This window comes from Xenopus laevis, chromosome 4L (genome assembly GCF_017654675.1).
Source record: "Xenopus laevis strain J_2021 chromosome 4L, Xenopus_laevis_v10.1, whole genome shotgun sequence".
NCBI classification, from domain to species: domain Eukaryota; kingdom Metazoa; phylum Chordata; class Amphibia; order Anura; family Pipidae; genus Xenopus; species Xenopus laevis.
Genome location: NC_054377.1, coordinates 147,102,879 through 147,127,960, shown reverse-complemented (window position 1 = coordinate 147,127,960; position 25,082 = coordinate 147,102,879). Strand labels below are relative to the sequence as shown.

Genomic DNA, 25,082 nt, shown 5'->3' with positions numbered 1-25,082 from the left:
AGATTAGCAGATGGCTGACTTCTCTCTGAAGCAAATACTATCCAGAGTCCCATATTCCTATCAGTCTAGCAGATGGGGATGCTTAGTAGAACGGAGGATTCTCTTTTTCCAATCCAACAATTTGAGGTCGCTGATAAAGGCCATCACACACACACATCACCGCGGGCATGCGCACGCACACACTCTCATACACAATGTAAGTAGACTCCACACTATATTGTCGCAATAGTCAGCTGTTTATAAAGGGATGGAATGGACTGAGGTTTAATTATATTTTAAGTGCTGTACTATTAATATTTGTAATATATACCCAGTGAGATGTGAGCACTTGAATTGGGAATGCCAAGGAGCATACTGTAACCTTTGTGTAGCCAATAGCAGACCTCGCCAATTGTAAGCAATAAATACATGAACTCTTTCACAGGGCTAGACCTAGGGTAGTTATATATGGGTGATAAAAGCTGCCATCTTGGTCCCACCAGTCCACAGCTTATTGGCTCATGTATGGGCCTTAAAAATGGCCTTCCTGGTGGATATCTGGCTGAAAATCTTTCATCTGCTGGGCAGGTTAGGAAATTCTGCTGGCATACTGATGTGATCCTCATCCATTTGGTCTCAATGGTTCCTCCATTATGATTAGATTAAGATCAGCTTGGTGACCTTATTAATCAAGAGGATTTTATAGTGTACAGTGTCATCCAACATGATGTACTTCTTCTTCCATCTTTAATTCAAGTCCAGCCCACCTCTTATCTCAAAGGTCAATTTATCATGCATGCAGGATCCTCCCTTAATAATCCTCATTACGGATCAGATGCACATAGGGATATAACGCCGTAATATAATCAGTGTCAATGACATTCATAAAAAGAACATTTGACAGCATTAACTGACTTCAGTGCTTCTCAGAATTCCCATACACACAAGGGTGCTCATGTTTTTTTTAAAAAAAACATAGGGTTTAATTTTCCTTGTGTTGTTTGATAAGCAAAAACAATGAACAATGCACATTTTCAGTCTGTATTTTGAATGGCAAACAACATATGCACATCTCTTTAATACTGTTGGCTTTAACATGTTATATTTGCTAACGCTTTGTGACACAGATTTGCCATGTGAGCTTTTAAAAAATAAAAATGTCTGTGTTAATAAAAAAAATATTGCAGTTAGGTTGGGACTTATGGATTTTTTATAGCTAACATGGGGGAACTGCTGAATTTAAAATAGGGATGCACCGAATCCACTATTTTGGATTCGGCCGAACCCCTGAATCCTTCGTGAAAGATTCGGCCGAATACCGAACCGAATCCGAACCCTAATTTGCATATGTTAATTAGGGGTGGGAAGGGGAAAACATTTTTACTTCCTTGTTTTCTGACAAAAAGTCGCTCGTTTTCCCTCCTGCCCCTAATTTGCATATGCAAATTAGGATTCGGATTCGGTTCTGCTGGGCAGAAGGATTCGGCCGAATCCGAATCCTGCTGAAAAAGGCCGAATCCTGGCCGAATCCCGAACCGAATCCTGGATTCGGTGCATCCCTAATTTAAAATATACAAACTGCTGACATATCTATATAACAATGAAAAAATTTAAAAAAAAGATACATACAGTCACTCCGGAGGAAATCATTTATTAGCTGAAATAGAGGGAAGCTCTCCCAGCTGTCTGGTGGTTGCACCTCTAAAGCAGCATCCATATCCACTGCGAAAAGCGAAAGGAATGTCTCCGCATGTTCTACCATCAAGTCTGACCACCAAGCAAATGCCTTTACACATGGTAAAAAAAAAACATGAAAAATACAGTCAGTAAATGAAAGAAAAGTTACACATTTTCCCTTGGAAGTATCTCAAATATTAGTGATAGTCAAGAGTAAAACTGTTGTATTGTATTGTAAAGAGAACAGTAGATAGTGATCAGTGGCAAATCTACTGGATATACACTGGTGGTTGAGTAAATTGTAAAAATACTTCGATTTGCCCATCTTTAGAGCACAATTATTGATTTTATTGGAATAATCTTGTTCTGTTTACAATAATTAATTTTTTAAATCTGAGTTCATTCTCAAACATTTTAAATTTAGATAGTTGTCATTCTGCATTTTCTACATAGTTCACAGAGTTCCTTCACTGAATAGATTTTTGTTTTATCGGCTTTAATTATTATAGAATTTCGAATTTGATGGATGAAATTCAAAAATTTTCGTAAAATCTGGTATGCGTGAAAATTTAAGTGATTATATGATTATTATGTTTAGAATAATAGGTATTTCACACCTGCAGTGAAGTAACTCATGTTCATGCTCACTTTTTTTAAATTGTATTTTTTTAAAAATTCGGATTTCTTTTTTAAATTGAAGTACCATTCACATCATACACAGCAGAGATGTGAATGTGTTTTTCAAACGCATGCGTGTTTTGTAATTAGAACTGAGAAGAACATGCAGTATGGGTGGAATTGTTCACATGTCCTTATGCATTATTCTTGCAATCGATCATTTTTTTAAAAAAAAAAAAGGGAAAAAAGAGGAGAAAAGGAAAATAAAAGATAATATTCTAACACAGTGTTTAGTAATGGTGATCAGAGACAGATTTCTGAAAAGGAACCATAAATGTGCAGATGTGCTTATACATTTTGGTTTTACTCCTTCAGCATTAGTGCATGTCTGGTGCTCTAAGAAGTCCAGTAGACTTTCCTAGGGTCTCATAGGACTGTGAGACAGAAGATCTGTCTTTATTTAGTCCGTAGATGTGGCTGACCAAGAAAGTGACACAAGCTCTAACCCACTGCAATTTCTATTCAGATGCACTTGTTTAGTGTATTGGCCAAACCTGTGGATCAATGCTATCCATAAGGAAGGCCAAATCTCATCATCATCATCATGAACCAGTTGCCTGAATAACCTTAATGATGGTCAGGATTTGCCTGCCTTAACCACCTTGCAATATAAATATAGGCAGGATTAAAACACGGTACTAATTCAAAAACGAGACATATGTTTTAATTAGTTAAAATGTATGAGGTGGTTCCCACCAGTAGTTGAGAAAAAATAAACGCCAATACTTGGTATATGTATTGGCATTTATTTTTTCTCAAGTATATGTGTAACTGGTGGGGGAGGAGTTTCTAAAACTCTAGAAAATATTAGATTTATTAAGGGGCAGATTTATCAAGGGTCGAAGTGAATTCAAGGGCATTTTCAAAGTAAAAAAATTCGAAATTCAAAGTAATTTTTTGGATACCTTGACCATCGAATAGGATACTACAACTTTTAATTTACTTCGAATTCGATTTGAAGTAAAAATAGTTTGAATATTCGACCATTCGATAATCGAAGTACTGTCTCTTAAAAAAAACTTCTGATTCAATACCAATACCAAATTGAACCTGCCGAAGTGCTATGTTAGACTATGGGGACCTTCTGCAACCATTTTCTAAGTCTTTACACATCAAAGTAATATCATTCGATCGTACGCTAAAAACGTTCGAATCGTTTAATTTTACTTCGATCGTTTCAATGGCCAAATTCGGTGAAAAATACTTCAACTTTGATATTCGAATTCAAAGTATCTTAATTCGATAGTCGAATTTCGAAGTATTTTTTACTTTGAAATTCGACCCTTGATAAATCTGCCCCTAAGTGTAAAAAACACAAAAAAACTCTAATACAAAACTTTGCCATGGAAAAGCAGAAAAAGGTCCCATAGAAGTCAATGGAAGTTGTTCCTATCGGACTTTTCCAGTACTTTTTTTTTTTCATACTTACATACTGTATGAATGCAATGTTGATGTAACATATAGTAAGGCACTGAGGTAGGAAAGATTCCTTATTTCCTTATAGATTTGTTTGAACGTCATGGTTTCGATGTAATTTTTTTTGGTTAACTAGTACTACCTATATCTAATTAGGAAGTTAATTTGCAAATGACCCCTTTCTTTGATCTGTTCACTTACCTGTGACTTGTTAGTTGTTTTGTTACATTTATAAAGTTCCAGCTCAATTTTCAGTACTGTGATTTGGTATTAGATCAAATGTACTTTTAATTTACCCAATGAATGGATCAGCTGCATTTCAACAAGCGACTGTGGTTGTATGTTTTACATTGATGTCAAAGGAAAGCAACCTGTGGCAGCCCCCTTTGTTTGATGATGATAATGGATGTATATTTTGAGTTTGGGCTTAGGCAGATATTTGCATCAAAGTCTACTCAGTAAGAATACAAGAAATGATTCAAAATGGGTTGAAATGGATCTAAGGATCCTGTCTGGAGTAAGATAAAAAATAGTCTCTAAGACATATTTTATAAAAAAAAAATCCTTGGCAGCTATAAATTACTTTTGACCTGTCTTCAATCATACCTTTCATAAAGTAAAATTCAAAAAGATGTAGCATATGTAACAAAGAGAGGGTAAATATATTCAATCTAACCCCAGCTAGACTGCCTTTGATGCCAGGAGACACATATCCAAAAATTAAAGATTCACTAAAACACGTTTATTCTTTGTTGCTGTGAGTGCTTTCATGGATTGAGATATATATATTTATTTATATAAAGGTCCTTGGAGTATCCGCACTCAAATATATCTCGGTGTGCATGTATAAAAAAATCTTTGAACCGGCACACCCTTTTAAAATCGTAACCTTTTATTTAAAACACATTGTACCAAATATATATATATATATATCTCTCAAAGATCATCGGTAACTGTAAAATATATTGGCTATATTGTTGAGACAGAAGTACATCTATAAAAGTGAAAAATGAAAAGGTCTGCTTCAAACTAATAGTAACATTGACTGATTTTCTAATTATGGAGCAAAAAAGATGTATTGCAACATGCTAAATACTGAATGGGTCAGTCAATCTTTTAGCATTAAAGACAATTTCAAAAAATGTTTCCAAAAAAAATGTATATCAAGGAAAGAATCATCTATAGTACATATGAAATTACACCATATCTAATTTTGGATGCTCTGCCGGTAGGAAATGATCAATAGTCTGACCAGAATCCAGTTCTGCCCTTAATCAGACATTTGTACAAAAAAAACACAGTTAGTCCAATTACTCACTGACTGAAGAAGGCTAAATTAGTGTTCAGTATTACATGTATTAATAAATTAGTGGATGAATCTAGTGATTCCTGCTATAAAACGATTAAAATTTGTGTTTTTGTGTAGCAGTGCTAGGAATAAGAAGTCAATGTATTTCTTTTAGGGTTAACTGGCTCCAGTACAGCTGCCAGTAGCAACATAAGCATGGGTGAATTTGTTGCCCGTTTTGTTTCGCCAAAAATCCGCCGCCGACGCCCATAAAAGTCTATGAGCGTCAAAAATTTTTGCATTGCAACTATGGATAAGAATGTTTGCAACTGCTCCCCGTAGATGGCATCGACCCTTTACTCATACAGACTCAAACTGATTTTAAAATATAATTAACGTTCCCTATTTACACTGAATTTTCATAATAAAGCCCTGCTAACGAAAAACAATTTTTAAATGCAATGTTATATTTTCAACAACAAATCTATTGTCCTTTTTATTGGTTGCACTTCATCATCATCATCATCATCATCATGAACCAGTTGCCTGAATAACCTTAATGATGGTCAGGGTTTGCCTGCCTTAACCGCCTTGCAATATAAATATAGACAGGATTAAAACACGGTACTAATTCAAAAACGAGACATATATTTTAATTAGATAAATTTTATGAGGTAGTTCCCACCAGTAGTTGAGAAAAAATAAACGCCAATACCTGGTACATGTATTTTTTCTCAAGTAAATGAGTAACTGGCGGGGGAGGAGGCCAGTGCCAATACCTTTCCCCAATCAAACTATTTTTGCAGTTTCCACCAGTAGGGCAAATCAAATCCCTTCGAAATATTAAAGGGTATGTATAACTTCCCTAAACCTGACAATTGCTCTACTCATAGCTCTTCAAAATAATCAGAGATATATCAACATCATCTTATGTTGGGATTACCAAGCAGTTTTTGGCGGACAATATGGGGTCAGTTTACTAAAATTTAGATCTCCCTTTTTTCACGAATTTCTAAATATATTTTAACATATGTAGTCATAAAACTATAGCCAGTATAAATCAATTTTCTAAGACTGAAAGTGCAATGTTTAATGATATGTGATTCACTGGACTACTTTAAAAAGATGATTTAATAAGGGATCACAATTTTTAAATGCAATATTATATTTTCAACAACAAATCTATTGTTTGTGGTTCCTTTTTATTGGTTGCACTTGTATGTGTTTGATGTTCTTCCCTTTTCCCAAACAACACTTTTTAGATGCTGCTAGATCATTAGTATCATACAGTACTATTACTAAGGGCTGACAAGGGAAAAAACAGGGGGTAGGATAGGATCAAGGAAAGTTGGGTTGTGCTGGGATACAGCGGCAATGCTTGTAAAATACACCCATTGCTGCATGCACAAACTGGAGTATCAATGCACACCTTGACGGTGCAGGGTAAACAAGATTTCACAAGCAGTAAAAGTGAGGTTGTTGCTACATTAGTTTAACTAAAGCTAAGGAGGAGGTAAAAAAAGGTAAAATCCCATCAAAAACATGAAGGACATGCACAAAATATGATAGCAGGTGACTCTGTTGAGTTTTAGCCACATACCTCTTTCCCCTGTCAGGACCATCCAAGATAGAAAGAATCATAGAAAACAGGGAGGAAATTTAAATACGCAATCAGGCATTAGTTGGGTCTTTTGGACTTATTGTGAATTAGAAAAAAAGGCAATGGAACTTTCTACTGACAAAAGACAAGGTAGATGGTTGTACCTTGTTACCTTTAGATGAAACAGGAAAGCGACAGGAATAGAGGTGATACATTTATTGACTAAATGACCGAGGTTTTAGTGTGGGTGAAGAAGAAACCCACGTTTTCTAGAAATGTGTCACGGTTGCGTTAACCAATAAAGGTTTCACCTAGAATGATTCTCTATTATAAATTATACACTGATATTTAAAAAAATTTAATTGGAGAGAAAAAATTTGCAGAACTCTTAAAAATGGTAAATAAGAAAAAAAAAATATTCGAAACGGAGGAGAACACAAAGTCGTAAAATGGTCATTAGAAAAATGCCTAAATGTGTTACTTTATTCGTAAAATGGAATTTCTTCTTGTACAGGACAAGCTGGGTTACAATCTATGAATTCATCATTTAGGATATGATAATAAAATCTGAAATCTGGATTATTTTCTAATAAAATTCTCAACAATAGAAAACAAGGGATTTACAAAAGCTCTTTTATAAAATAATTGATCTGTGGCATCTCTAATTGTATAAAAGGATTTTCTATCTGATATAAAATAATATCATATTATTTATACAAAGCCTCTATTATTATTTTTATGTAGACTTAGTCTAATTTAAATAAAATTATAATTATCCAAATACTGCTGCACTCATTGCCTTTTATACACTGTTAAGGTTCTCCGAGAAAAACAGACCTGTGCTTATTTTGTATCAGTATAGTACACAACTAGACAAAGCCACAATCTGAGTTTTAAGACTGTTACAGAATTTGGTTACGGCGTAATTGCTACAGAAGGAAGAGGTCCTCACCTCCGCATGGTGCTCCTCATTCTGCTGTAGAACTTCAATGACAAGTTCTGCGAGCCGTATTGTATCTTCAAGCTTTTTGGCAGGCGTTATTAGTCGGCCTACATTTTCTGAAGTACAAGAGAAGGAGTTAGAAGACAATCGTGATGGGGCAGACCGGGACGGCAGCTTCCATGATTAGTTACACTCCATTGTATGGGACAACTGTATCATGCAAGAGTTGAGTGCTAAATAATTAGTATTAAACAAAGCATAAAAATCACATTCTTAGTTAACTACAGAAACAGTGCTCCAGCTTTGCAATTCCATAAAACTTGTAATAAGACATTGATTCTTTTCAAGTATTCTTATCCATCTGAAAAATTTGGAATAATATTAAATAAAATTATTATTAATCAATATCATTTCAGATGATAAATTTTAGAATTTTAAAAGTTAAAATAAAGCCAGCAGTGGTTGGGAAGATAGACATTGAAAAACAGTCACACATATATATATATATATAGATATATATATATATATATATATATATATATATATATATATATATAGATAGATAGATATATATATATAATTTTATATTATTATTTTGACGTATGTGATATTGTCTCTACTCCCTGCTGCCTAGTACTGTTGACAATCCTTAATTTATATACATACAGAGGTCACCAGTCACTGTTCAAATCTTGGTTACCTGCTGCATTAGCCGACATATTATTTGCTTGCCTATGGGAGGGTTAAATATCTTATTGCAGTCATTGGCCACAGAAAGCATTCTTGTTTTTACAAAGCCTTCTAAGGGCTCTTACTCACTGGCGTTTTGACCTGCGCTCCCCTGCGTTCCATTTTTTGGCGTTCAGCCGCAGGGGAGCGCAGGAATAGACGCAAGTCATTATTTCAAATGGGGCTGTACTCACTCAGGCGCGTGTAGGCGCAGAACGCAGATTCAGACGCAACATGCTGCATTTTTCCTGCGTTCGGCGCCTACACGCGCCTGAGTGAGTACAGCCCCATTTGAAATAATGACTTGCGTCTATTCCTGCGCTGCCCTGCGGCTGAACGCCAAAAAACGGAACGCAGGGGAGCGCAGGTCAAAACGCCAGTGAGTAAGAGCCCTTAAGTACTCATTTCAGTCAGTTCATCAAAATTAGCACTTACTTTTTAAACATCTATTCAAATCTGTTTATGCTACTTAAATATCTCCACCCCCCAAAAGAAGTAAAGAATTTAAATTCCTAGATGACCTCTGAAAACACACAAACTGCTTATAGCAAATACATTGCCCAGACCTTTTACTCATTAATCATAGTATTTGTATAGGGTTAACGGGGGATTGAAACCGAAAGCACTAAATTAAATTATAAATTATATGAATTTTCTTTTTAAAACAGTTTGTGAGATATTGGACGTTTTAGACTTATACCAAAAATTTTATTTTACTGTAAGAATCGTGGTTTTTTTTCATTTCATTTCAATTCTAAAAATTCAAGATTTATTAAGTATAAAAACCACTAAAAATGCTAATACAAAACTGTGCCAAGTAAAAGTAGTTGAAATCAATGGGAGCTGCGCTAATCCTATTGGACCTTTTTTTCTCACCATTCAGACTTTGAAATTCGAATTCAAAAATTGAAATTAAGTCAAAAAATTTTTTTTGGGTCGAATAGGTCAATTTTTGATCAAATAGCTCCATATTCTGCTGAATTTGAAACGTTCGAATCGAAGGAATAGCACATTCGATCAAATTCGATTCAAAGTTTTTCCCAAGTCCACCAGTTTACTCCAAATAGGTTTTAGAAGGTCCCCCATAGGCTAAAACAGCAATTCGACAGGTTTTAGATGGCAAATGGTCGGTCTAAATTTTAAAGAGACAGTACATGATAAATTTCAATATTCGTATTTTCACATTTTTTGCAAATTCAAAGGAAATTTGGACTATTGCTTAGTTTAAGTACACAAAAATAGCTCGAAATTCAATTTTTTTTAATTCCAAAATTCAACTCGACCTTTGATATATCTGCCCCCTAGAGTTTTTCAGATATTTTTTTTGGTAGTAATTGTCAAAAAAACTTTTAGAGGTATTAGAGATATTCACATTTTTTTATGATGGTTCAGTGTTTTTTCCATTCATACTGTTTTTATTCAGATCTTTTAATGAATTTCATGGCATTTGTGATTTTAGAGAGATTGAGTTTAATTGTGGTTTTAAAAATCTCTAATACAACTTAAACCACTAAAACCACAAAAACCTCTAATACAAAACTTTGTCAGGTAAAAGTTGTTTTAGATTTAGACTGTTTTAGATCAACAGTAAAGTTTTTTTCCAAGTCGAGTTTCTAAAATTCAAATTCAAATCGAATTTCATGACCAAGGCAAAAAAAAAAAAAAAAATCACAACTAATCGGACTCTTTCTGTGATTTGTGATTGTGAAAAAGTTGCAGGGAAAAATTGCAATTCACGGCCAAATCATGGTCAAGTTTGAACGCAATTATATAATCATTTATTTACCAAAAAAATTCTAAAAATAAATCTAGCAATTGCTTAAATAAATGCTGAGGAAGTTTAAAAACTTTTGTTTTTAAAGGATTTGGGTTCCAAATGTAGCTAGCTATCTGGTTTAACACATCAAACATACAGTTATTTTTTCATTGATTGATATCAAGGCATATGGTGTGGCATGTGCTTTATTTTTCAGACAGGGGGAAGAAATTTTGTCTACACTTCTTACGCCTGCTGTTTATCACCCCCTGAGAAGAGAGTAACACAGTCAGCGATTCTTTATCAGTCGGCTCACAAACAACCACATTTCAAGCATTTATCGAAACACCTTTTCTCTTTATAAATATATCTGAAAAAGTGAACATTATTCGGAAATCTGAAAACTGAAAAAGGTTCAGTAACATTCTCATTGTAAATGATGTAGTTAAAAGTAAAGTTGTACGTCAGGGACTTATATCAGTTCATACAACTCAAGACCAAATGCTTTGTATGTGCAAAAAAAACCTGTTAGGTATATTATCCCATAACAGATTTTTCTTGTCAGGTATATTATCTTGTTACAGATTTATTCTGTATAGAATGAATTAATTTGAATATAAAATCAGCAGCCACATGCAAGACTCAAGAGTAAGGTAGACATCTTCAAGCATTAGAATAATGTATGGCAAACCAATTATAGCCTGCCTGTCAGTCAGGAATATGCCGTTAGATTCTCTATAATTTGACACCCTCAGACATATAAATAGACAAAAAAAACAAAAAAACGGACATTGCTTTCAGTATTAGAAATATATAACTGCACAAGGCTTTTTGTGCAAGGGAGATGACATAGATCATATAGAGATTGTATAAATCCAAGGTGAGTTCTAAAACATTTAGGGGGTTATTTATTTACTAAACTCCGAATGCAAAAATCACGAAATTTGTGATTTTTTTGTTATAAAATCAGACTTTTGAAAAATTATGATTTTTTCGGAATTTATTAAACTCTGAGGATGGAAAAGTCTGAATCTGAAAATCCGGCATCTCAGACCTGTCGAGGTTACATATAAGTCAATTTGAGTCAAATGATTTTTTGAGGTGCACTGGGTTTTGTGCAATACCCTGAAGTTTTCTGGTGAAAATTCCGCAAAAATCAGAGATGGTGAAAATCGAATTTTTACCCGTAAAGCAAATCTTTGGGAAAATTTAATAATAAATAAGTGTAAAAAACCTGAGCGGATTTGAGCAGCAGAAAATATTGAGATAAATTCGGACTTTGATAAATAACCCCCTTAGAATTTTAGAAATGAGGGTACAACATTTGTTGTAATACACAATTGCAGTAAGCCATGTGACATGCATATATTTTCCATGTTATCCATGGCTCTGTATATATAATGTTCATATGTACTATAATATATAAATGCAGAAAACTTTCTTGTCTTTGAGATAAGAATTTATATATGCAGAAAGCATTCATAAAAAAAGTGTCTTGCAATAGTCTAGGTTTTCATTTATAACTTGATGTTCTGTTCAGCAGTGTCCACCATCCCTATTTGCCAAGGCAAATTTTTTTACATATTTCAATATGTGCATAAATATTAGGCATAAGCTGAGCTTTATTTTAAAGAAGACGAATGTTAATCTGCCACATTTCAAAAACCAACATTTTGGAATATAAGCCAGAATACATTTCAGTACAAGAGATACCATCATTTTGATCAGAATTTTAAATATCCTATTACCAGCTGGAGCACTGACAAATAAAAAATAAACATGTACATTATATTGAGAAAACAATTCAGACATTATTCCAAACTTATAAATATTAAAATTGTCATGCAAAATGTTATGTAACAACAATGTTATTTTGTGCTGACATTCAGATTTGATAATGTTGCATGTGCCAGACATTGCTTGACATAAAATGGACATATTGAAAGTGCTCTGAGGTCTACAACGGAACTAAACTATGCTAAAAGCTAAGTAAGGAGGCAACAATGCAAAACTTTGTACTGTGGTGCATTGTGGGTCCTTCTAGAAGGTTTACTGGAAGCGGAAAAGTGGCTATTCTATACAAATGTTATAAAGTGAAGCCATTACAGTACTTGGTATTTGCTTATTCATGCCCTTGAGCCTCTGATTTAACAAGTTAGCCTGCGTTTGAATGGGTGGAGGTACTGGAGGTGGTTTTGGCTTAGGCCGATGGACTGGTCATGCATGATAGAGAAGAGAATACAAAATAAAGATGGAGGTACATGGTTTTCTATATATATATATATATATATATATATATATATATATATATATATATATACATACATAAAAACACAAATATGGCAGATAGAAATGTTCAAAGAAAGGACGGCGAGTATGATAAAATAAAGAAACAGCAGTTCCGTAACACATCTCTACATACAAAACTATGCTACTTGATAGAAACAAACTACAGTAAGTCACACTGTACATACTAAAAGTAGCAATATTACAACAAAACAGACAAGAAACTTGTCATAAAATACTAGACAGGTGGAAACTATCTGAAAGAACGTTAACACGCCGATATAGTTTGACCACGATCCCAAACTATATCTCTTTACAAGCTTTATTGTGAATAACGAGGCAACCGCAATTCACAATAAGGTATTACAAAGTACAGTTGTAATATAACACTTCAATCAACATACACAGATTAACATATTGTAATTTCAGTTCTATATGTGAAGGGGTGCAAGCTATTAATTTCTTAATGGAGAACTATAGACTAATGTACTTTGGCTTTATCTTCTTTTTTTTTTTAGAAAGCATTAACAGGCATCCTTTAGTTGTTTGATTTATGTGTTCAGACACTGATATTTGTAGGGATAGAAGAATCTTGTAGCCAACGAAATGTTAGAAACTACACTTCAGAATCTCTAAAGGGATAGGACAGGAGGCTAATCAGAGCACTGGACTGTTAGTAGAGTCAACTCTAAGCGTCAATAGGAAGAATAACAAATTGTGTGGAAGTGTCTTTATATAAAACAAAGTTCAAATATCCACCCATGAAAAATTAGCTTAAAGAGTGAGTGGCTCCATGCATTTGGTTGCTCAGGTATTTGTATATCAGCCATTCATTGCCATGTGATTCAGCTGCACCAATGGGTGTAGGTTATGTGTTGTCATGCTCTCAAATCATTTATGATTGAATATTGAACAATACTGAAACATATCAATGTATGATTTGAGTGTTTATACAGAAGGATACAAGCCAGTCTTGGGTTCCCTGTTTCCTATGATGCTCTGGCCAACCATAAAGGTTGAACACCTCAGGTCAAAGTCCAAACATACTAATGAGTTAGCCAATGACCTTTTTGACTCTTTGAATGATTCCCATAAACTTGGTCCAGGCTAAATCATATCACTTCAGAGTATAGACAATAATTCCACCGGAGAGCTGGTTACAATTCAGTGTAGTGTTTTATTAATGATGCATAAGCACTACATGTTTCGGACCTCTAGGGTCCTTCCTCTGGTGCAGTAGACCCTAGAGATCCGAAACATGTAGTGCTTATGCATCTTTAATAAAACACTACACTCAATTGTAACCAGCTCTCCAATGGAATTATTGTCTATACTCTGATGTTTATGTGGACTTGGCAAACCCCACCACTGTGTGATTGAGTATTGGACACAACTACACTAAGGTGATATCCAATTCTCGTTTGAACCTTAATAATATCACCCAGAGATTACTGGCCTGAGACAACCATTGCTTCACTTACTGAATAACCCTCTTTGGATTTCATTAAAAGCAACAACCCCACATTATTTATTTCCTCTTGCATTTGTTTTGTGGTGTAGCTCACACTGTATTTAGTGTTCTGTCATTGAAACTCTAAGATATTACATGTTTTAAGATCTTCCATATTGCCTGACAAATTAGATGATAAAATTACAGCAGTTGTTAATATGACCCATGAATTATTCTTATATCCTTTGTCTAATTTAAACATGTAGAACATCTGTCACTTTTCAAAATGTGTGCTTTCTAATTGTTTCCAACTCCTTTAATTATTTTCAACGTGAAATCCTAGTGGCTCTCAGATTGTGGCTTGAATCAAACAGTATAAATTCATGCCAGCTCCATCAAATATGTTACTTGCTATTCCAAATGTTAGAACGCAGCGATCAAAGCCTGACCCATCTGTCAGTTCGTTTAATATACCAGCAAAGCAAAAGGATTTTTCAAAATTAAAATAGTATTCCTTTCACGGGGCACACAGAAATATGCCTTGAATGTTTTTGCTCCGGGGTCAGCTGGGAAATATATATGGTACATCACCACCTATATGTACATATAAAGGCTCCTGTCTCTGTATATAAATGAATGCACTGGTCGATAAAGCCTGGGCACTAAACTATAGCCTTCAATGATCCCTCCCATCCTTGATAATGAACTCTAGCTCTATCATCTATCTGTCTATTTACCTATTATCTATCTATCTATCTATCTATTTATCTATCGATCATGTAGCTATCCATTTCTCTATTATCTGTATGTCTATCTATCTATCTATCTATCTATCTATCTATCTATCTATCTGTCTGTCTATTATCTATCTATCGATCTATCATCTATCTATCTATCGATCGATCATGTAGCTATCTATTTCTCTATTATCTGTCTATCTATCTATCTATCTATCTATCTATCTATCTGTCTATTATCTATCTATCTATCTATCTATCTATCTATCTATCTATCTATCAATCATCTATCAATTATCTATCTATCTATCTATCTATCTATCTATCTATCTATCTATCTATCTATCTATCTATCTATCTATCTATCTATCTGTCTGTCTATTATCTATCTATCTATCTATCTATCTATCTATCAATCAATCATCTATCAATTATCTATCTATCTATCTATCTATCTATCTATCTATCTATCTATCTATCTATCTATCTATCTATCTATCTATCTATCTATCTATCTATCTATTGATCATGTATCTATCCATTTCTCTATTATCTATCTATCTATTATTTATCTATTATCTATCTATCTATCTATCTATCTATCTCTTATCGATCTATCGATCGATCTATCTATCTATCTATCTATCTATCTATCTATCTATCATCTATCAATTATCTATCTGTCTATTATCTATCTATCTATCTATCTATTTATCTATCTAACTATCTATCTGTCTATTATCTATCTATCTATCGATCTATCTATCTATCTATCTATCTATCTATCTATCTATCTATCTATCTATCTATCTATTATCTATCTATTTATCTACCTATCGATCATATATCTATCCATTTCTCTATAATCTATCGATCTATCTATCTATCTATCTATCTATCTATCTATCTATCTATCTATCTATCTATCTGTCATCTATCAATCTATCTATCTATCTATCCATCCATCCATCCATCCATCCATCCATCCATCCATCCATCCATCCATCCATCCATCCATCCATCCATCCATCCATCTATCTATCTATCTATCTATCTATCTTAACCTGATTTTGCATATTAAAGCACACTGGTACGAGCCCTGTACAGGCAATATATACCAACAGACACCTTTTTCAGAATTAATTTAAATTATTTCTGCCTGCTCTAATTAAAAGCAATAAATTATTTGGTTGTTTTAAATTATAATGTAGTATTGGAAACCACGAAAACCTCTAATATAAAACTTTTCCAGATAAAAACTGTTGAGGTCCTATGAAAGACGATGGGAGCTGCGTTGATCCAATTGGGCTGCTTTTAATTAAACAGAGCTTTTAGAGGTTTTTGGATTTGGATTTTTTTTTGCCAGTAATTTTCTGAAAACATGAATATTAAGAGATTTTAGAGGTATTCTTCATACTTTTTTTTTAGGATTGTTCAGCGTTTTTTCTTTGTACTTTTTTTATTCAGAACTTTTAATAAATTTCATGACATTTGTTGTTTTAGAGAAAGTGAGTTTAGTTGTGGTTTCAAAAACCCACTAAAATTAGACCTTTAATAAATAGGCGTCCACGTGGCCTATGGTCTGTGGAAAAGAGCACAGAGCACATAGATGCATGATATACAAATGACGGCATGTGAATGCCTTGGTTTGTTAAAAGACTGATGGATTAATTAACTTCATTATGCATTCTTTTGATGTGTTTTGGCTCATCTATCTATTTTATATGTACATTGCTGTAACTATATCGACATTTATATGTCACATTTTTTGTTTGAGTTTTATGTGACAGACATTATGAGAAATGTGATTTTGTTCATCTTGCATTCAGGGCTCTAGGCTACAGATTCACAAGCAACAGAACTACACTATGTAAAGTATGTTCATGACCCTCAAGGGCTGCATATATTTTAACAAAGGGCACAATAACCACCCTCATCCTCCCCCTCACTCCGTAATCTCTTTCTACAAAGCTGATCATTTTAGTAGACTGGCAATCAAAAATGCTTTAGAGAACTTAACTGTTTCTGTAAGCTGTAGTAAGGAAAAAATGTCATAGGCTTTTCTAGGTTGAAGCCAATTACAAAGAAGTCAAGTGAAACACCTATTTAACATTCCACTTGAATGAAATCCAAGGTTTTCGAAATGGCAATATCACCTTAACTTAAAGTAGCATACTGTCATCATGAGAAACTTGGGGGACCTTATTTGACTAAGGTTAGGGATCATCAAGAAAACTCCAAAGTTTTTATTCTTAAAGGAACAGTAACGTCAAAAAATAAAAGTGTTTTAAAGTAATGAAAATATAATGCAGTGTTGCCCTGCACTAGTAAAACTGCTGTGTTTGCTTAAGAAACACTACTATAGTTTATATAAATAAGCTGCTGTGTAGCAATGGGGGCATTCAAAGGAGAAAAAGCTCAAGTTACACAGCAGATAGAAGATAAGCTCTGTCTGTCTTATGGTGTTATCTGTTATCCATTTGTTAACCTGTGCGATATAGCCGTTTTTCAATTTCCGCCATTGCTCCACAGCAGCTTGTTTACATGAACTATAGAAGAGTTTCTGAAGCAAACAGATCAGTTTTACCAGTGCAGGGCAACAGTACAAGATATTTTCATTACTTTAAAACACTTACATTTTTTGGTGTTACTGTTTCCTTTGGTAAAAATTCCAGGAATTGCTGAGCTTTTTTGGCTTGAAAACCAGTGTGAATTAAAGAAATTCACGTCAGTTTTTTTTTTTTGATGTTAGCTTTAGCTGATAATGGGACACTAAAGGGAACATTTACATAGCTCGAGTGAATGAATAGAGGAAAAAAACTTTGAATGTTTTTTTTGGCAACTTCGACCATCGAATGGGCTACTTCGACCTTCGGACTTTGACCTCGAATCGACCATTCGATAGTTGAAGTACTGTCTCTTTAAGAAAAAACTTCTACCCCCTAGTTCGCCACCTAAAAGCTACCGTAGAAAAATCGTTTGATCGATGGATTAAAATCCTTCGAATCGAACGATTTTTCGTTTGATCGTTCGATCAAACGAATATCGCTAAATCCTTCGACTTCGATATTCGTAGTCGAAGGATTTAACCTCGGCAGTCGAATATCGAGGGTTAATTAACCTTCAATATTCGACCTTAAGTTAATTTGCCCCAAAATGTTGCAGTATCATTCTAGCCAGTGGTGAGGTACACAGTGAAAATGTATTTAGTCAAGGCAGGCATCATCCATCCATCATACAAATCAGATTTTTTTTTTTGCTATGCTGATATATTTCAGTCCAGTTATCCTGAAGATGATTATTTTATGCACACAAAACAAACTATAAACCACCGTATTTCAAATGCAGCTTGCAAACTAAAAGTTCATGTATTTAAGATCTCCAAAAAGGCACTGGGGTGGCTGCAAGTACAGAAGGTGGGGAATGTTAAAATACCTACTTGTTCACTTAACAGTGTGCAGTCTCCTTCAATAACTGTAATCTTAGGGGTATATTAATCAAAGAGTGAAGTTAGAGGTCGCCACAGTCCTCTAGGGGTATATTTATCAAAGAGTGAAGTTAAAGATCACCACAGTCCACTACTGTGAAACTCTGCCACTCTTTAATCATTTCTATGGGATTTTTACAGGCATATTTATCAAAGGGTGAACTTTCACTTTCACCCATTGATAAATGCTCTTTTAAAAATCCCATAGAAATGAATGGAAAGTGGTAGAATTTCACAGTAGTGGACTGTGGTGATCTCTAACTTCACTCTTAAATAAATATACCCCATAGAGTTAAATTCTGCCACTCTCCATTCATTTCCATGGGATTTTAAAAGGCGTATTTATCAAAGGATAAACTTTCACTTTCACCAATTGATAAACATTCTTTTAAAAAGCCCATAGAAATGAATGGAGATAGGCAGAATTTGACTCTAGAGGACAGTGGCGATCTAACTTCACTCTTTGACAAATATACCCCATTGCATTTAGCAATTTCCTCATGAAAAGTCCAACACATAATAACAAGTGACCTGCACTAAATCAAGTATGAATTTGAACTGACCTTGCAATAAACAAGATTTTCTCTATGACTATGAAGATTTTTCATTCATCCAGGTCATGGTATATCTAGTATAGGTCAATCTAAAAACAACTGGACTTGCTGAGTAATCAATGAAGACGTTTCACTACTCATCTGAGCAGCTTCTGTTCAGGATCACAATTAGTGATAATACTGAGGTGTCTAGAAGTTTAGGGGCATCCAGATATCATGAATAAAGAACCTCTATTATCATAATGAAACATTTTTTTTGTCTTCGGGGACCTAGGAATCTTCTTAGTTTTGAGTGTAAAGATCCTAATTAATATTGTTTTGGCAATCTGAAGTGAAAAAAATATGATCAAAGTAGAGGTTTTTTTGTAAGATCTGTTTGCAGCAGAAATTTTCAGTACTTGCAGTATTTTAGCTAGGAATGCACCAAATCCACTATTTTGGATTCGGCCAAATCCCTGAATCCTTTGTTAAAGATTAGCTGAGTACTGAACCGAATACGAATTTTCATATGCAAATAAGGGGCAGGAAAGGAAAAAGTGGAAAAAAATTTTTATTTCCTTGTTTTGTGATGAAAAGTCATGTGATATCCCTTCCCGCCCCTAATTTGCATATGATTCAGTTCGGCCAGGCACGAGTATTTGGCCAAATCCAAACCCTGCTGAAAAAAGCCTAATCCCGGCCGAATTCTGAGCTGAATCCTGGATTTGGTGCATTCCTAATTTTAGCACTTTTTAGCCAAACCAAATTGATGTTGTAAAAGATATAATTCGTAATATTGGTAATACAAAAGAGAACTATTTATTTTGCGTTTAGCCTGACTAGACACAAAGAATCACTACCATGAAAATATATGTAATATAAAAACATATCTAGGATCTTCTCAAAGCATTATATTAATACCAAGTAGGGATATATAAGATTCTAGTTTGGATATATCTCACTCATTCAGCTGGTAATAACAGCATACTTATACGTATACTATATTCTTTTTCTCTGTATTATTTTGATAAAAGATGATAAATCTGTCTGATAAACTTGATCAGAGATTCGAGAATGCCAAGCCTCAGTCTCATAAAATATAGGAATGGACTATTTTTTAACTAGAGATTTTCAATAATAGAGGGCCAATAATATTTACGACAACTCTATATTGTTCTTTTATCATCATAATTCTAACTTGGTCATGACTAGCTTTTGTAGTTATTATTTGGTAAAATAAAGTTGATAGATTTAGTATACTTTGCAGCCTAATATCACTGGATATCATTGCATTGATTTTTTTTAAAGATTTAGTTGCATTCACTGTAGCTTTTCTTTTCCTAAAGGGATTATTCATTCTGGTTAGTGTATGGCAAAAAAAAGGTCCCTTCTTCATCCTGACACTCAGGGGCAGATTTACTTAGCTGGAGTGAAGGATTCAAATGAAAAAAATTCGAATTTCGAAGTATTTTTTTGGGTACTTCGACCATCGAATGGGTCAAATTAGATTGAATTTGATTGAATATAATGATTCAAATGATTCGAAGTAAAAATCGTTCGACTATTCGACCATTCAATAGTCTAAGTACTGTCTCTTTAAATAAATACTTCGACTACATACTTCGCCACTTTAAACCTACCGAGGTTCAATGTTAGCCTATGGGGACCTTCCCCAGCGCTTTTCTAAGTTTTTGGTGGTCGAATCAAAATCCTTCTATCGGTCGATTAAGATCGTTCGATTCAAAGGATTTTATTGTTCGATTGAACGATTTTTATTCGATTGTTCGATTGAAGTATTTGCGGTAAATCCTTCGAATTCGATATTCGAATTCGGAGGATTTTACTTCGAGGGTCGAATTCGAGGATTTTTAAGCCTCGAAATTTGACCCTTAGTAAATCTGCCCCTCAGAGTCAACTCATACAGAATTAAACTCGGGGGGGGGGGGGAATCAGCATCAGGAAAATACAGGTGTAGTGTGCTTTACTGCAAAGGAGATTGATGGAACTTCCACAGGTAGAGGGGAAAAAATATGAGCTCCTTTATAACATGTCTATACAACATATGCCGGTAGTTAGTAAAGGATTTTCTGATAGATGATGTCTATGGAAAAATCTATGGTCTGTGAGATAGAATATCTGTAAGTTCTCAAAGAGATGCCTTCTTATAATGGAAACGCCCAAAAGCTATCAAAGTGCTCAGTACAATTTGTACAATGAAGCCGAGAATCAAACTCAGCACAATTAAAAATAAATTATTTTACTATAAAATCTGAATTTTTTGTGAAAAAATTCTACCCAAATTTTTTGTGATTTATTATACCCCGAGAATGGAAAAAGTCAGAATCCAAAAATCCGGCATCTCAGAAATGTTGAGGTTGTATATAAGTCAATGGGAGAAGTCCCTAAAATATCCTGATCTGAGCTGGGTTTTGTGCAAAAATCCAAATATGTTGTAAAATCTGGGCGGAAAATCCGAAAAATTCATATGAATCGAATTTACGGGAAAAATTTATTTATAAATAATGGCAAATAACCCATGCGGATTTGGTCGGAGTATATTCCAGAAAATAATGGACTCATTTTGGATTCGGAGTGCACTTAATACTCTTTGAGCTTTCACTGGTTTCATTGAAGAATTTTGTGCAAGGTGTGATGAACAGGCACAAAAAAAAGTGGGAAGACTCACTATATGGCTTTCAATCACTCCTACAGAAAACAGGACAACTTGTTCTCCAAGCTGTCATCTCCTGTTCTGTCAGATGCCACTGTCAGATGAAATATTATTTTGGTGAAACCCAAACATAATACTAATTAGTCAGAGCTAAATAGTTTCAGTAACGTAAATGGTCATTTCAGATACTTTCCTTAATTCTTCCACCCTCAGCCTTTGGTTTATATGTCTCATTGTAATGTTACGGTCATTTGTATGGGCATTACATGTACTGTAAATGTATCATCACATTCTGCCCTTACCAAATACTCAATACTAACATGATTGTTTTTGCTTGTTTATAGGTTAGGACAGTGATCCCCAACCAGTAGCTTGTGAGTAACATGTTGTTCTCCAACCCCTTGGATGTTGCTCTCAGTGGCCTCAAAGCAGATGATTATTTTTGAATTCCAAGCTTGGAGGCTATATTTGGTTTCATAAAAAACAGATTTACTGCCAAACAGAGCCTCAATGTAGGTTCACAATCCACATAGGGGCTACCAAATGGCCCTTATTTAGAACCCCAAGAACATTTTTCATGCTTGTGTTGCTCCCCAACTACTTTTACTTCTGAATGTTGCTCACGGGTTCAAAAGGTTGGGGATCCCCGGGTTAGGATATGCTTTGGACTGGATATGTTTAAAGTTAATTAACAAGAGCATTAGGATCAAGTCAGCTTATCAACTATCTCCCCATCATTAGTTATACTCAAGTTAGAATCTGTCTCTTTCCCATACTTCCCATATTAAACAACTTCCCCCCCTATATTTTATTCTTGTTCAATCCCATCAGTTTACATCATCATCATTACACAGTAATCAACTGATATGAAATATCTCTAATATATTTTATGTTTAATGAGGTATGTACAATGGTGTTGGGCTAAAATGCTCTGTCCTGGAATAATGTTCTTTTGGGTGGATTCGGAGGATTTGTGGGGGATACAATTCTGAATATAGCAGTTGTAATCGTTGTGCTCCTCTTGAAACCTTTATTTAAATCCAGCTAATTCAGCTAAATCATCTAACTCGGGTCAACAGGAAAATAAATGAAAACAAAAAATAATTATAGTGGTTTCATTACTAGGAGAAGGATAGCCTTTTTTTAGTGAAATGACAAAATGAAAAAAAAAATGCTAATTTTCAACTGTCAAGAACTTGTGGTGTGTGCTTTCACAGCTACGGGTGATTCACTGTTAAGAAATTTCTTAACCATTTTGAGCCGTGCTCCTGCACATCTCATTATCTTACAAACATAAAGGACAGATAACACAAGATTGTTTTTTTCTCACTGTACTGATAGCACACATCTACGAAAAAACACAAACAGTTTAAGAAAGGGCATCAACACAAATATGAAAAGGGAGAATGGATTTTTTTTTTTTTCCTTTTTACCATTTTACTCTGAAAAAATTTGGGGGTATTTAAAAGGGCAGTGTGGTTGTAGGTCAGAGGCTAGCCATTTTCTCCCTGGCGTAATTGTTGTATTTGTAGAGAATATGTTCGTAGAGACAGCACAAATTAACTCCTTAAGTGGAACGGTGTCTACAGCCTGTAGGATCACGCAACTTAAGGAGCTATGAAATTAAAAAATAAAAACTTGCAATCCTATAACTTTATAATGCATATACAGTTGTTCACCTGCATCCTTTTGATTCTCTATATGAAAGAGAGAGCAACAAGAAAAAAAGAGACAAGAACAGATATGCACGATTAATGAGCAAGTGGACTAAATATGTCACCCCATTCATGAGTGTCATCTGACATTTGTATGTCACAGTATTTATAAGCACCAAAAATTTTAATTGTCAATCTGCCATTGAGAAAGAAAGAGAGAAAGCTGAACCAGAAAAAAAATTATGAAAATAAAAGGTACAAAGTTATAAAACATGTAACAATTTGCCAAAAAGGGGTTAGTCGTACGTTTTTATTTACACACGCAACGAAAACGGCAATGCAAATCTTTAAGAAATAGTAGTAGACAACAAGTGGGATTTGGGAAAGCATTTTCCACAAGGAGAAAACAATCTTTTCCCTTTTGTCGACTCTATATATTCACCAAGATCTTCTCTTCAGAGGGAGGAAAATGAATGTGTTTATTTGAATCCATCTCTGGTATATAACCCTTTCTTGACTAGTTCCCTTTGATTTATATGCTAGTGGTAAGCACTTAACAAACTGGGGGTTACACAAAAGCAAAGTAAAAATGCATTCAGGTCACAGACAAAAAGAAAAACTTACAGACGGTTACCGGTTTATCACAGACAAATGGTTTAATTGTTTAACCTGTTTCAGGCTGATAACTAGTGACTGGACTTCCACACTGGGTTTCACAGACAGAAGCAACAGACAAGGCAAAGCTAAAAGACTTAAAGCAAGGGGGAGTGAATTGGTTTGGATCTGGAGTTTCTTGGAGTAATGAAAAACAGAGTGGAGACAGCATGGAGAGGAGGCGGATAGGTACTCACGAATGGTTAAATCCATCACTTGGGAGGCCAAGCAGAAGACAGGATGTTCATACATTTCTCTCTTTTTCCCTATAAAAGAGGATTTTGGCATGCAAGAGGCTTAGGTCAGAGAGGTAAAGAGGTCATAGCTTAGAGGAAAATGTTACATTAGGTTATCGGGGCAATAATCCAAAATGCATGTTGCTGTTGTTTAAAAAATGTTGTAACATCCAAAAAAAAATATGAAAATATTTCAAATTATTGCTGAAAAGTAATATTAAGTGACTATTCTGGTAGGGTTGCTACCTCATGCTTTAATACTGGCCCCTTATAAAATCCTCATGCTCCAAAGTGTATTAGAAATGAATTCAGATGAATTCTGCATGGCTTAATTAAGAAGGGAAGGTTCTGGCATGCATCTCAGCTGATTACCGATTTTATATATGGTTGGTATTACACGGATGAGGTAACATCTCTGTGTTTTGGGCAATTTGCGAAACAAACAAGGTTCCTTGAACTTGTTAAATTCTTTTGTTTAATGATAAAATATATGGATGTTCTTCAGCAAATGGAAGCCCGCAGGGTACTAGGAAAAAAAACTTTTTTGCCCAAACAATAGCTGGTGGGCTATTCCAGGAATATTATCCATGTTAAAGGACTCACTTTTTAAGTACATATATTTTTTGAATGTTACAGCAAGCTTTTTCATTAAAGAGCAACTTGTATTTAACTGTTATTGACCCCTGGAAGAAGAAAAGATTGTAGAGTATTTGGGATACACAGGATAAGAGAATAGGGTGGTTTCAAATTTAAGAGCTACTGGATTAACCATTCAGCATGCCCAGAAGCCACACAAGAATGTGACCATGATGTAGTGAGTCTTGACTCATTTTCACAAGACTCAGAAGATCCAAACATAAATAAAAGGAAATAAAAAATATTGACTGAACTTGACTTAAGATACTAAGTCTTCAAGCCTTAAGTATCCAAGGCATTGAAAGGTATTTCCTCATAAGCATAGTTTTAAGTCAATTTATAAAACTGAGGAACCAATAAATAATTGGGAGATGACTAAAACTACATGTCCTTGTATATTCAAAGTGAAATGCACATGCCAAGTGCATGAATTTGTATTTAAATACTTTATTTCATCCAATAAAATAACTCAATAAACTATGCATATAAGAGAAACCCTGGTTCATGCAGTTGGTGGATGTTGGGTTGTTATACATAACAATCCCAGCATGCTCTGGAATTGGCATTGAAACCAGTTTTCGAGAGGCAGTACAAAAATGGCTGTGCCAATAACGGATAAGGAAGGAAAGAAGCGGAAGAGAGCAGGTAGTGTGGAATGAGGTACTTCTCTA

At 34.5% G+C, this 25,082-nt stretch overlaps 1 protein-coding gene across 39 annotated transcripts in view; it reads right to left on the bottom strand.

Moving 5' to 3' along the window:
• cadps.L (Ca2+ dependent secretion activator L homeolog) overlaps positions 1 to 25,082 on the bottom strand; it is a 284,076-nt gene that overhangs the window by 72,503 nt on the left and 186,491 nt on the right. For 13 of the 39 annotated variants that reach the window (XM_041589293.1, XM_041589298.1, XM_041589301.1 and 10 more), the window contains 6 exons: positions 23,737 to 23,805; positions 22,910 to 22,927; positions 12,178 to 12,279; positions 7,591 to 7,697; positions 6,639 to 6,647; positions 1,609 to 1,765 (listed from right to left, as the gene is read on the bottom strand). In XM_041589293.1, coding sequence (XP_041445227.1) covers positions 1,609 to 1,765; positions 6,639 to 6,647; positions 7,591 to 7,697; positions 12,178 to 12,279; positions 22,910 to 22,927; positions 23,737 to 23,805 — 462 coding nt within the window. 39 annotated transcript variants of the gene reach the window in all.